This window comes from Lonchura striata, chromosome 2 (genome assembly GCF_050655825.1).
Source record: "Lonchura striata isolate lonStrDom1 chromosome 2, ASM5065582v1, whole genome shotgun sequence".
In the NCBI taxonomy this organism is placed as follows: domain Eukaryota; kingdom Metazoa; phylum Chordata; class Aves; order Passeriformes; family Estrildidae; genus Lonchura; species Lonchura striata.
This window is the reverse complement of record NC_140704.1, coordinates 20,002,474-20,014,912: the sequence shown is the minus strand read 5'-3', so window position 1 is coordinate 20,014,912 and position 12,439 is coordinate 20,002,474. Positions and strand designations below refer to the sequence as shown.

The window sequence follows — 12,439 nt, the reverse complement described above, 5'->3', positions numbered from 1 at the left end:
TATTTTTTTTTGAGTGTGGATTATAGCTCACATACTCATTGTATTAACCACATTCTCTGGAGGAACTATGCAGAGTTTTAATAACACTTTTCTGAATGCTGTACTGTCTCCTTACAAACTAACAGATTTTTATTTTAAGGACTAAAAATGTGGGTGTATTTGCAGTTTCAAAGTTTGTTTGTAGGTCTACTAATACAGAAGTGTGAATCAGCAGGGCTCCTTTATGGAGCATGAAACTTTTCTGTTCCTTTGGTTTAATTTTCCTACGATACATCTTCAGCTGACATCTCAAACCTGAGCTTGTCATTGCCTTGACACAGAGTGGGTCTATTTTTTAATGATGATGGCTGAACCCATTCTTTCAACAGTGTTAAGACCCTGTATTTAGAGAATTTAAAGTCTATGCCTTTGCTGTTTTTCTGGACTCCTCTACAGGGAAAAGCCACCAGTTGTTTGGTCTGGGGGAGCTATGTCTGCACTGCAGAGCATTGGAGTCATCCTCCCCTGGGGCCAATGTAGTGCCCCTTTACCATGAAACATATTTTGGGTTTGTGGTTTTTAAGTCCCCAGTGTACATTGTAAGGAGCGATGTGTGTTGCCAGCTGCCAGAGTAGCATTTTTACAGCATGAAGCTGCCTGTGTGCATTGCATGGCACGAGGTGCCTGAAGGTGTGGGGCATCCTGGGACAGTTTGAAATTAAATAGGCAAAGACCTTGTGTTTGTCTGAGGGAGAGCTTCGGAACAAACTTGTGTGGAAATAGTTGGCTAACTCCAAAAGGACTGGAGCAACCTCACACACATAGGGTGCAAGTGATCAGGGACCACTGGAAATAAGGAGCAAGGCAAAACCACTCAATGGACAAAGGCTTCTCTATCCTCTTTCAACACTGTAAAAACTTCTTTCCAAGAACCCCTACTTCTTTGAAAGAACAAACTGAGTACTGAAATAGGATTATCTCAATATTTTTAATTTTAAACAAAAAACCTCATGACATTGGGCCATAAAATTCCTGCACTGAAGAATCTATTCCAAATCAGAGCCCGAATTTGGTTATGAACCAAAAAAGCAGACTCTAATCTAGACTCAGACATTTACCTGCTCAATGTTGCTGTAATATTTAATGGAAGTTAGTGTCAACAAATTTTCCCATAAATCCCAACAGCCCTAACACTATTCTGAAATTGCAGGTATTGGTTCTAAATTTATTCATTGTGTTTCTTCACATGTGCTCATTATAGCACAGAAGATGCATCTGAGCTTGTAAGAGCAGCAGTGTTTCCAATGCAGGTTCAAATTTTGCATTTGTTCTCAAACCACAGCAGTGACAGATTTTATTAGTCATGATTATGTATAGGCACTTGTACTTGACTACATGAGAACTATAGGTTTTCACATGTACACTACGTTTATGTGCCTTAAAACCGGTCATGGTGATGAACTGATGAAAGTTGTGTTTACACATGCAAAGCAGGCATGTTTCTGCTTTGGATTCTTCTGCTTTTCTCTTAATTTAATTTACAATTCACCTCTGTTGAGTCATTCCCTTTCACCTTGATCAGATTTATTCATGTTTACAATTATAATCCTTTCTGGAAAATCAGAATCATCTTGAGAATCACAAAAGCAAGAACAAATAAGAAACTCGATCGCTGTGCCTGTTATCTTGTTCTCATCTATGCAGTTTGTTTCAAATTAGAAACCCATTTTGTCTCTCAGATGTTCACATTATAAAATGTTGTCTAGGAAAATTAAGATTCGTCAAATTTACCAAATTGCTGAATTGAAATATGATGCTTTTTATAAGTTTCCAAGTAAATACAGATTATTTTCCTTTCCAGTTTCCTGTAATTTTACTTTTTGGGTTGCTAGGAAACCCACCTGCCAGGATCTGTGGCTGAAGGACAAAATTTCCTCCTTCCCCTAGCTCTTTTCCACAAAACAGAAAGAGAGAAAGAAGATATGTCCATGAACTGCCCTGGGGGCAATCCTTATTTTTAGACAATTCTGAACATAGAAGGTCAAACTTAAGACTAACTTTGGTATTGAGAACAGTCTCACAAACAAATGCCTGTATAACTCGGGTAAAATCTACATTAATTTTGTGGCAGCAGAGATGATTTTGTCTTGACGTTCTTCATCTGATTTGAGAAGCATAATTCAATTTCAATATTGCTATTAAAATTTTTGCAATTAAGCCTGAAAAGTCCATAGCTGCGGTTTGGCAATAAAAGCAGGTTAATGTAATAAAACCCCCAAATGAGGTAAATAATGCCACTTGTTCATTTTGCAGTGATTTCAAAGCATTAATGCGAGTGAAGAGTAGGTTTATTGCCTGGTAATTTTTATTTCAGTCCTTTAATAGCAGTGGTGTGTTAGGAAATTTTGTATGTGATAATATCACTCTCCTCCTGCTTTTCTTGGCAATGGGCTGTATTCTCGAGCTCTTAAAATTATGAGGTCAATGTTTAATTTTTCATAACCAAGAAGAAATCAAATTATTGCTGAGAAAACAGAAGGTCAGTGATACTATTAGTATCATAATACAAACTTTATTCATACCAAATTCAATTGCATTTTTTTTCCTTAAAAAAAAACTTACTCTATAAGAGCCAAGGATTTGTACTTTGGTTATTTGCTGGAATCCACCTCCTCAGCCCTCTAAAATCACTTTCCCATAGCAGCTGTTTCCAGACACGCATCTGTAAACTCTCAAATTATATATGCCCTATCCTGGCATGATATTTCCTCTCAATTTCTCTGCAGTTTGTCCTGTTTCTGCATGCTCTCTTTTTCTTTGGAGGGTGGTGACAATTATTGCTAACTGGAGTAGTCCAAAACATCACAAGAAATGAGAAAGTGCCACAGAATAACCCAAGTGCCACCCTAAATTCTGATGAGAGTAAAAAGAATTGTTTGTATTATAATACTGAGTTTTCAGTAAAAGTGGAATACTAATGGTTTCTTTCCTAGTTTAGATTCAAAGTGGATTATTTTGTACTTGAAATTTTATTGGTTTCATGGTACTTTCTAGTTGAATTTGATATTGGGGGAAACTTTTCAATGTGTACCTCATGACCTTACTGCTGGTTCTGGTAGCAGGGATCTCAAGGAGAGCAGAGGAATGACCATTCGGTCCCTGAGCGCAGTGGTTCCCACATTGAAGAGGAAGCGCGGGTCGAACCCATCAAGAAATCCCAGCACCGCTCTTCCTCCAGCCAGCACCACAACCACCGCAGTGGTGTCAGAGGCCTTCACAGGCAAGAAACTTTTGACTCAGAAACACAAGACAGCAGAGATTCAGCTTACGTAGAGCCAAAGGAGGACTACTCACATGAGCACGGTGACCACTATGATTCTCACAGGGATCATAATCACAGAGACGAGTCCCATGGGATCAGTGAACACAGACACAGAGAGTCCCGGCATCGCTCAAAGGAGAGGGACCGCGAGCAGGACCACAATGAATGCAACAAACAGCGCAGTCGTCATAAATCAAGGGACCAATATTGTGACAAGGATGGGGAAGCGATATCGAAAAAACGTAACGATGCAGGAGAGTGGAACAGGGATGTTTACATCCGTCAGTAACTTTTGCCTCTGGCAGTCTTGTGTTTCTTTGAAGTCTTGTAACAATGCCCCTTGAAAATATCTTGGGTTCTTCTTTGCAGAACATATGGTATCCTTCTGTATGCTGATTTGTATTGCTGTTGCTTGCATAGCAATAGCATGAAATAGAATATTCATATACTTATTTTTTTGGTTAGTGCTATATGAATTAGTGTAGTACAACTGAAGAGTTCCTGATGTTGTACTATGACATTTTTCAAGCTGTTTTTGGTAGCTGCCACTTGAACAATATCTGTTGCCATCGAGGTGTTGTTAGTGTTTTTTAAAAAAAGGTACATTTGATGTTTAATAACTTCCCATGTATTCAGTAAGCCAGGATCAGCACATAAAAAAATCTAAAACTTTTTGTCTGCTCTGATTTTTAATTTGTATGCACTTGATTTGCATATTGATTTAAGCACCACTCTGTTGCTTGTACCTCTGGTGGTCTCCGTATGAAGACAGAATTCAGTCTTGCCTTACACACAGGGGATCATGGAGTCAAAATCTATTTTCTATGTACTGGTACTGTGTACTGTATATACAGTTTATAAATGTTATTTCTGCAGACACCTTCTTACTATATACATTTGATCACACTGTTTTAGAGTCCTAATGCCAAGTCAGCAGATTTGCTTTTGAATTACTGGCAACTGGAACTAGCCTCACTTAGGAAATCTGTAACAGTGTTCAATCTAAATACTTTTTCTTCTGTAGCAGAAACCTTATACTTATTGTAAATATGGATGAGTGCTTGAGATAAAGGGTGTAACTCTTATACCTTACGCTGTCCTTGCAAACCAAATTTTGCATTTTAAAGTCAAGGTAAAGATAATGATAATTATTCTTCTCTGTCCAGGTCACAATATTGCAATGGGCACAGCTTAATTTTTGTTCTACTGTCAGTAAACAGAGCACACATGTTGGAGGTGTGTATGTGAGTGGGTGGGTGGTGGATTGACGTTTGTGTGAGTGTGCACGTTAGGCAGCAAACTGTGAGAATCTACTGAAGAAAACAAAGGTTACTCAAAAGCCCAAAAAGTCTATTTCTACATTCTCTCTCTTAATTTAAAAATCCAAATTGCATTCAGGAAATATGAGAGAATTTACTGACCCAGGTAATTGGGAAAGCATAAATCTGCTGGCTCTTTGTTGAGACTTCAGGAGAGTAAAACCAGGCAAATGTTACTGTGAGTTTCACTGGAGATGTAAAATCTTTGTGTTTTAGAGTATTTGTTTTAGTAAGAAAAGTTTACACAGCTTGTGGAGAGTTATTTTGTTGGAAAATAAATTTTTGTAGCTTCTCCACTTTTTCTACACTTGCCAATTCTCTGCATTCCCACTCTGCAGCCGGCTCACTGCTTTTCCTTCACCAAAGCTGTTGTGCTGCTGATGAGAGCATAGAAAAATGACTGTGACTCTGTTAGGAACTTTCTAGAGAAAATGCATTGAAATCAAAGGGAGTGAACACTGTTTTGCAATGAACGCCTGTTGCACTGGTAAGTGGGGGGAAATTCTCTATTATTTTTGACTCCAGGTTCCATACCCTTGCCTAGTGTAAAAGCTGTTCTGCATCACATGTAGTCTTTGTAGTACTTGTATTAATGAAATACTTTTTGTATTTCCCTGTAAATAGCACATTATATAAAGACTGTAGTGTGATAATAATTAGTTTAGCTGGAAGTTGTTTTTATTTATTATTTCAATTCTGGGAATATCAGCATTGCCTGATTTTGAATATCATTTTAGTGAAATGGATAAGGTATATGGCAGGTGCATGCTTTCTCCAGTCTCCTAGCCTGGCATCCAAGAAACTTGCTTAAACATTCTCTGCCCGTCCTCTCCTACCCCTCTCCCTGATGCTTTATAAGCATTTTTACAACAAACTAACAGTGGGAAATTCTGCTGTCAGTTATCTGGCAATTCCTCCCAGTGCTGCTGACTGTTGTGGTTATTAAAGGGTAGGTTTTGGCTCAAAGCATGAACTGTGGGGAACACAAGAAAAAAGATTATTTTTCTAGAAATAAAATTCTCATCATTTTCTAAGCATCACTAAATGGCTTTGTAGAGAAAGGCAGAATAGGTAAGTAGATCTGTTGTATTACTAAATGGATATAGAAGAGTACATAAACTGGTTTTTGATTAAAGAGAATTTTCAGGGTATCTGTAAAAAATGACATTAAAAGACTGTTGTTTGACTCATATCAGATCACATGTAAGTGAGAAAAAAATTATCTTGTCTTGCTCTGTATATCCTGGCTTTAGCTAATTTACCAGGTGCAGTAAACGGTGTTGCTCCCTGCAACTCATGACAACTAAGTCATCTAAGTGATTCCACTTCAATACCTTGAATATTTTGTTCTTTTTCTTTGTTGGGTTTTTGGTTGGGTGTGGGGTTTTTTGCTTTGTTTGTTGGGGTTTTTTTGTTGTTTTGTTTTGGTTTTTTTTTAACTTTTGCTCCAGAGAGTGTTTATTTTTCAGCTTTCTTAAAGTATTTTTTAAGGAATGTTTGGCAGAATTTCAAAGCACTGAGTAGTATATGAAAACTATGGCATAGGCAGTTGTGTAAACATAAATGAGAAAATAAAGAGAAATAAAGAAAATGAGAAAATAGTCCAAGCTCTAGTATTTAAGTATGGCCTATATATTGATTCATGGAGTACAAACATAAAAAAAAAGACAAATCCAAATCCAACTGGTCATAGAATTGTGTTTTATATAGTGCTGCTATTTATGTATAGATAACATACTAACAAGCACATGTATGTCTTAGGCAGACTCACTGAATAGGTTTTATTAGCTGGGATACTTTTTTCAGTTTCTGTTTTAATAGTGACAAATTATTTGTAATGTGAGCTTGTATTACATATATTGCACAATACCACCTGCCTGCTGAGCACTACTTTGAGAAGCACTTTAACAGAGTTATGTCAATAAGAAGCTTTAAAAATACTCCCAAGTGGAGGACATATCAAAGATTATTGTGATGAAATGTCTTTGCAAAGTTTTGCCATTAGAAGGTTTAATATTGGTTGCATTAGGATACTAGTAAGTTCATACTTCTGTATCTGGTTTTAGGGCTTTTGAATTAGAAATGGAGAATTCCAAGTGAGCTCCAGATCTTAGGGATGTGTGGTACAAAACAATCTGTAACATTTACATTCAAAAGAATTAAAAAGTTCATTCAAAATTCTATTCAGATTAACTAAAACCAGTGAAAACAGAAGGAAAGGGAAGAAGATAAAATAGCTAAGTGATATGTAAGTCTGGGCAGCTCAACTCTGTATTTTTCTAAAGAATTTCAGTATATGGAAGGAATGGGATGCATTTCAAAATCTGCATGTATATGTTAGATGTTAACCTTATTTTAATGTGTTTTTTCAAATGGCTATACAGCACTGCTGAGTAGCCTTAGTCCATTACTAAGTTGTCTAGTGTCACACAAATGTCATGGAAGAAAGAATTCTCTTCCAGAGGGACTGGAGGGAGATGACAGTAAAGTCTCCAGACCTGCTAAGGGACAGGACAGTGGGGAGGAATAAGCAAACAGGTTTGTGCACAAAGGCAGCATCAGTATGAGTTATATGCTGAAAATACTATTTTTACTAAATTGATCTATAAATTACTGGCCAGAATTTAAAGAATTCTTCTAGAATGCTCATGAATTCATATTCTGTGTCTGGCATCAAGACTTCAGAATTTGAAGAGTTCCATAGTTTTTGCTTCTCAAAGAATAAAATAAAATACAATGTTTCTCAGAAGGCTCTGGACCTATTTAATGAAGATCAGTTTTAAAGCCACAGAGTTTCAGTGGAGCATCTCTTTTCACAGCAATCTTTATACTCTTAGCTATAGCCCTTATTATAAATGGCGGATAGGGAAATGAAATTCCACTCACTGAACCCTGAATAAAGGGAGAAGCCCATTTTTATTTCTCCCTGCATACCTGGTTACTCATCCTATACAGGCGGTCCTGCCCAGATCTAATACACTGCCCTTTAATACTTTGTCTTTTATGAACCTGTTAGCAATTACCATTTCTAAGCTCTCTTGGTTTGTAAAGTCATGCTCACATTCAAGGACACCTGAAAAGGTTTTAATGGGCTCCATTATCATTCCCTCAGCTGGAATGAAGTGAGTGGTCTGACTGCTTTTAATCAATGGATGTTCAAAGGAAAAGAGCTGGTGTAAACCACCTCCTGTGTTTGTTAGTTACTAAAGCTTCTTCAAAATGTATTTTGATTTGTATTTTCATTTGACCTCTGATTGCTTTAAAACATCAGGCTGAAAGCTGTTTTCCAAATGTTTTTGACTTTAATTCTATTCCATCCATAAAAATCGAGCATATTGCAAAAAACTTTATTACAAAGTCTAAACAGCGAAATTATTTTTCAGAGTGTAATATAACATTGCTGGTGTACATTTACTTATATTTATTACTTCATTGCAGATCTTTTACCAAAATCTTAGTTCTTCTATCATCTGTAAAATATGTGGATGCCATTTTTACTGTGAATGTTTTTAATCAAATGTTATTCAATCAATTTTATTGCTTGGCAATTTGTCTGTAATTTATTTCCCCACTTTTATATAACAAACTATTACATATGAGCTTACAGTAGTTTTATAGACAGTTTCTTTTTATATCTTATCACCCTAGAAATGTATTCCTACGCAGCTCCAGAAAAGGTTTATATCAGATATAATAGAGATTAAGCAGGTTCTTTTAACTCATCCATATTCTCATTTCTTCCTTTATCCTTGCCATTTTTATCTATCATGCATGATAGATAAATGCATGAATTCTAGCAGTACAAAATTTCATTTGCTCATAAACTTCTTATTCATGAACAAACATAAAAACAAGGTTTTTTTATATTTTAAAGTACCCATTTTAAAGTCATTTCTTGATTGATCACCTTCACTAGCCCATTCCTTAAAAAGCATATGAAATCCTGTGATCCAAAAAACTGGTGCATTCTGTGACACTGAGACAAGAAAAAGCTGTATGATAATTTCATAATATATGAGGCTGCCTATTTTAGTATCTTTATACTGACCAAGATAGATACCTAGATTTGGCACTATTACTAATCATTATTTCTGCAAATAGAGAAAACTACTTTTCAGACTTTCTTAACGACAAGATCTGATTGCATGCCTAATCTATCTATTTTGTAGGTTTAATCTTTCATTATAATGACAATAACTTTTTAAATTTAATATATAAATATCTCATATATGTATATATAAGAATATATTAATATATTCCATTGTGCTTCATCATCAACTGGTGAAGCACAATGATTGTGTGTAAACATTATCAGGAAAGTAACCGTATGATATGTTTAAAACATATATACACCATCCATCAGAACTTTGTCAATGAGACAGTATTCCTACCACTTCTAAAGTCACAGTAAGATTGGAAAAGAAGAAAAAGGGCATCCATCCAACTTCAGTCATCTAACTTAGCCACACCTGTAGTGAGAGAAAGGCTGCTGGCTCGTTCAAGGGATGGAGAATCTTAGCTGGGTTTCTGTTCTCACCTGCCTGCCTAAGTCACTCCCCCGTTCCCAACAGAGACAGGGCCTCGGGAAGCAGCTGAGGCCAATCCCTGCCATATGCTGAGTGCTCTTCTAAGGCTAGCAGTTGACTTTTGTAGAAACAACCCTAATAGCTAAAGTTCATATATCATAATTTTTTTCAGGTGAAGTCTGTTCTGCAATTACACTGGAATTAATGAAATGTTAGTTACATTTTCTTTCCAACCCCAAGAAAATTCTCCAATACTATCAAGTGAGGTCACCTCCTTAAAATGCCTATCATCCAAAACTAAAGGAAGTGGGAGACATCTCAACAAATATTCCACTAAAAATTCAGCAATCTTAATTCTTTCAAATTCAGCATTGCACAAATCCTGCTACTGGAACTGGAGGTAAAGTTCCTTACTTTATATGACTACACAGACTTCAGTATATAGTTTATGTGTGCTGATTAATGTTTACAAAATTTTTATAATCTGCAAAAAAGAAAACGCATTTTTACTAGCACTGAATTAAAGATTTCAACACGTTCCTACAATCAAAGATTCATCCCTTTTGTTCCCAGGTAATTATTTTCACCTTATTTAGACTAGAAAGATTACAGTATGAACTTACATGACTCTAAATAGGATATATCATCTACTATTTATGAACAATATTACTTTACATTTTCTTTAGACAAGGAATGACCACCAAAAGTAGGGAAGTATTAGTTAAGAATTCCATTTTCCTATCCTGCTAGGATAAGTCTTACAGAGAATGTACTTGTCAACCTTGGCAGGACAGAAGAAACCTTCCATTTTTATTCAAGAGCAGTAGGAAACATACTGTATCAAAACATTTATGAAAAATATAAGTATACAACCAGACTACTGAGAAACATAATTGGATAGATTGTTTTGATTGTGAGCAAATATAAAATACACTTCTTACAGTAGAAAGACAAATTATAAAAGAACTATTGCTTTTTTTAATCCAACCAAATAGGTGTGAAAAGACAGACTTTCTCAGATAATGCTTTCTAAAACTGGAAATTGATGAGTGAGAGGAAAACTCCAAACAACAACAGATGTCAGTTTCTGTTTTTCCTTGTCCTTAGCTTTCCTTCTTTAGTGCTATTGTCAGTTCCAGCAGGACTGAAAATACTGTTCAAACTGGAACTGAAGCAGAATTTTAAAATATATATAACATCTTTTAAGAAATTTAGATTATTTAAACTTCAAGCAATGTACTAAGGCAGCATTCATTAGCATGCTCCCCCAGTTTCAATTTTCATTATTTTAGCTGGTGATGCTTTCTAACCAAAAAAGTTAATATCTTTAGTTGTTTGAAAGGTGATTTGCAACATTTCAGATGGTATTATGCATTGTTTTCTGTCTTTTGATATATTAATATAACTGTAGCCCCTTCTGTTACGAATGTTTGATTTTAAAACTGTCACTTGTCAGCCAGTCCAATAGGCTATTTCAGAACCAATACAGTTTATGCATGGGAAGTTTGATGTTGAAACAATATTTATTTACATTCCCAGAGTGAGATGGTTTAATATATTCATGCTGCTATAAAAGACATGCTACGAAGCCTAATCGCATTTTGTGTATATACTATGTGTACAGAGAATCTTGCTTGTATTAAAATAAAAGAGAAATGAGGTTCTAAGTATCAATTTATAAAACAGTTCTTTGTAAAATATTGCAGTGTTTTGAGAAGCACTATTTAAGGAAACTAACTATTGGTAAATCTCCACAGAAAACTACCCTTTCCAAAATTCATTGTAATAGTTCCCATCTATTTGTTTATGTTTGCAATTTTGTAAAGTAACTTACATCCCCTTCCTAGACATGCCACACTAGATAAGGGGAAACCAGCGCAGACAGCAGTATGAGTGAACATAGTTGTCATTCAGGCACTGACCTGCTGTAAATACAAAAGCAGAGGGAGACTTACAAATGATACTACCCTTCCCCCAACCATGACTTTTCTGCTGCAACCTGTGGCTCTTTCCCATCAGAACAGCTGGCAGATTTTAGTGCTGCCATAGCAACCTTGCCGTCAGCCAGTTGGCTTGGTAACATTGCAGCAGGAAGAAAGGCACTTCATGTCTGAACTGTTCTTAGACTTACTGAGGTATTTTTTCAGGTTGCATTCCCAAATCCTTATTTACTGTTCAATTTAATAAATTTTGCAATGAAAAATCCTATACAGTCTTTATTTGCCAAAGAAATCAGGTCATCTTCTCTAGAATCCTGCAAAGAATTGATATCCATTCCTCGCAATGTCACAGCAGATGGATCAAATCTCTGCAGGAGCTGCAACTGATCAAATGATAGTCCAGCTCCCTTCATGCCTTCTCCTCCAATGTGAGGTTCCTGTTCAAGTAACAAATAAAAAAAAAATTACTGCATCTCTACACCTCTTCAATACCCTAAATGTATTCTGCTGAGGATATGCAGAGCTACCAAACAATTAACATGGACAAGCTATGCTTGTATCACTCACACCAAAAGATCCAGAAGTAATGTGGCTTATTTTCTTGCCTTCATCTGACCAATATTATTCAAACATATATACAAGATTTATACAAGATATATAAAAGTATTTTGAGGAGGTGGTGATGCCCCTCATCCACTTTATCTCTGTAGTTTAGAGCATGTTTTGAGGATAGGTGCTAAAACAATTCAGGTCCTAAAACAGGTCTAAAACAGTTAATCACTCCAAGGGGCTGAAACATCCCAAGAAAGTTGTTAACACCAGACAGCCAGTTTAAAGGGTTTAGGTTGCCACTTCTAAATGATTCAGCACTTCTGTATACTGACTTAACAGCTATGAGTTAAGTCAAAAATAGTGAGTCCTTAGCCCATTACAAGTATCATCAGTAGAATTCCAGAGACAGCTAGGTTGGAAAACACCTTGGAAATCATCAAGTCCAACCTATGACATCACACCATCTTGTGAACTGTACCATGGTACCAACTGCAATCCAGTCTTCCCTTAAACATCCACAGGGACTGTGACTCCACTGCCTCCCTGGCTAGTCCATTCCAACACTCCATCACCCTTTCTTCTTCCTGATGTCCAGCCTAAAACACTGGGATTCTTCACAGTAAAAACTTCAACTGGAGAGACTAAAAGCCCCAGTCCAGATATTTTACTGCCTCAACAGGCATCATTTGGGAAGATGATGCAGCAGAAAAATGTAACTTTTGAGTTTTCTTGTCATGTAATAAGACTAACAGGTAAAGGGGACTACTGTTACATGTGCATGTCTATGAGGCAGAGAAGAAA

At 36.3% G+C, this 12,439-nt stretch overlaps 2 protein-coding genes across 27 annotated transcripts in view; one reads left to right on the top strand and one right to left on the bottom strand.

Annotated features, from left to right (window-relative positions):
* The window catches only part of CACNB2 (calcium voltage-gated channel auxiliary subunit beta 2), a 245,389-nt gene extending 234,573 nt beyond the window's left edge, over positions 1-10,816 (top strand). For 9 of the 12 annotated variants that reach the window (XM_021540992.4, XM_021540996.4, XM_085573068.1 and 6 more), the window contains one exon: positions 3,099-10,816. In XM_021540992.4, the coding sequence (XP_021396667.1) occupies positions 3,099-3,590 (492 nt within the window). In that variant the 3' untranslated portion in view covers positions 3,591-10,816. The remainder of the gene's footprint in view (positions 1-3,098) is intronic. The other 3 variants (XM_021540993.4, XM_021540997.4, XM_021541000.4) reach the window with 1 other exon arrangement.
* Positions 7,903-12,439, bottom strand: part of NSUN6 (NOP2/Sun RNA methyltransferase 6) — a 23,402-nt gene continuing 18,865 nt past the window's right edge. For 14 of the 15 annotated variants that reach the window (XM_085573078.1, XM_085573075.1, XM_085573074.1 and 11 more), the window contains one exon: positions 7,903-11,523. In XM_085573078.1, the coding sequence (XP_085429204.1) occupies positions 11,311-11,523 (213 nt within the window). In that variant the 3' untranslated portion in view covers positions 7,903-11,310. The remainder of the gene's footprint in view (positions 11,524-12,439) is intronic. The other variant, XM_085573081.1, reaches the window with a different exon arrangement.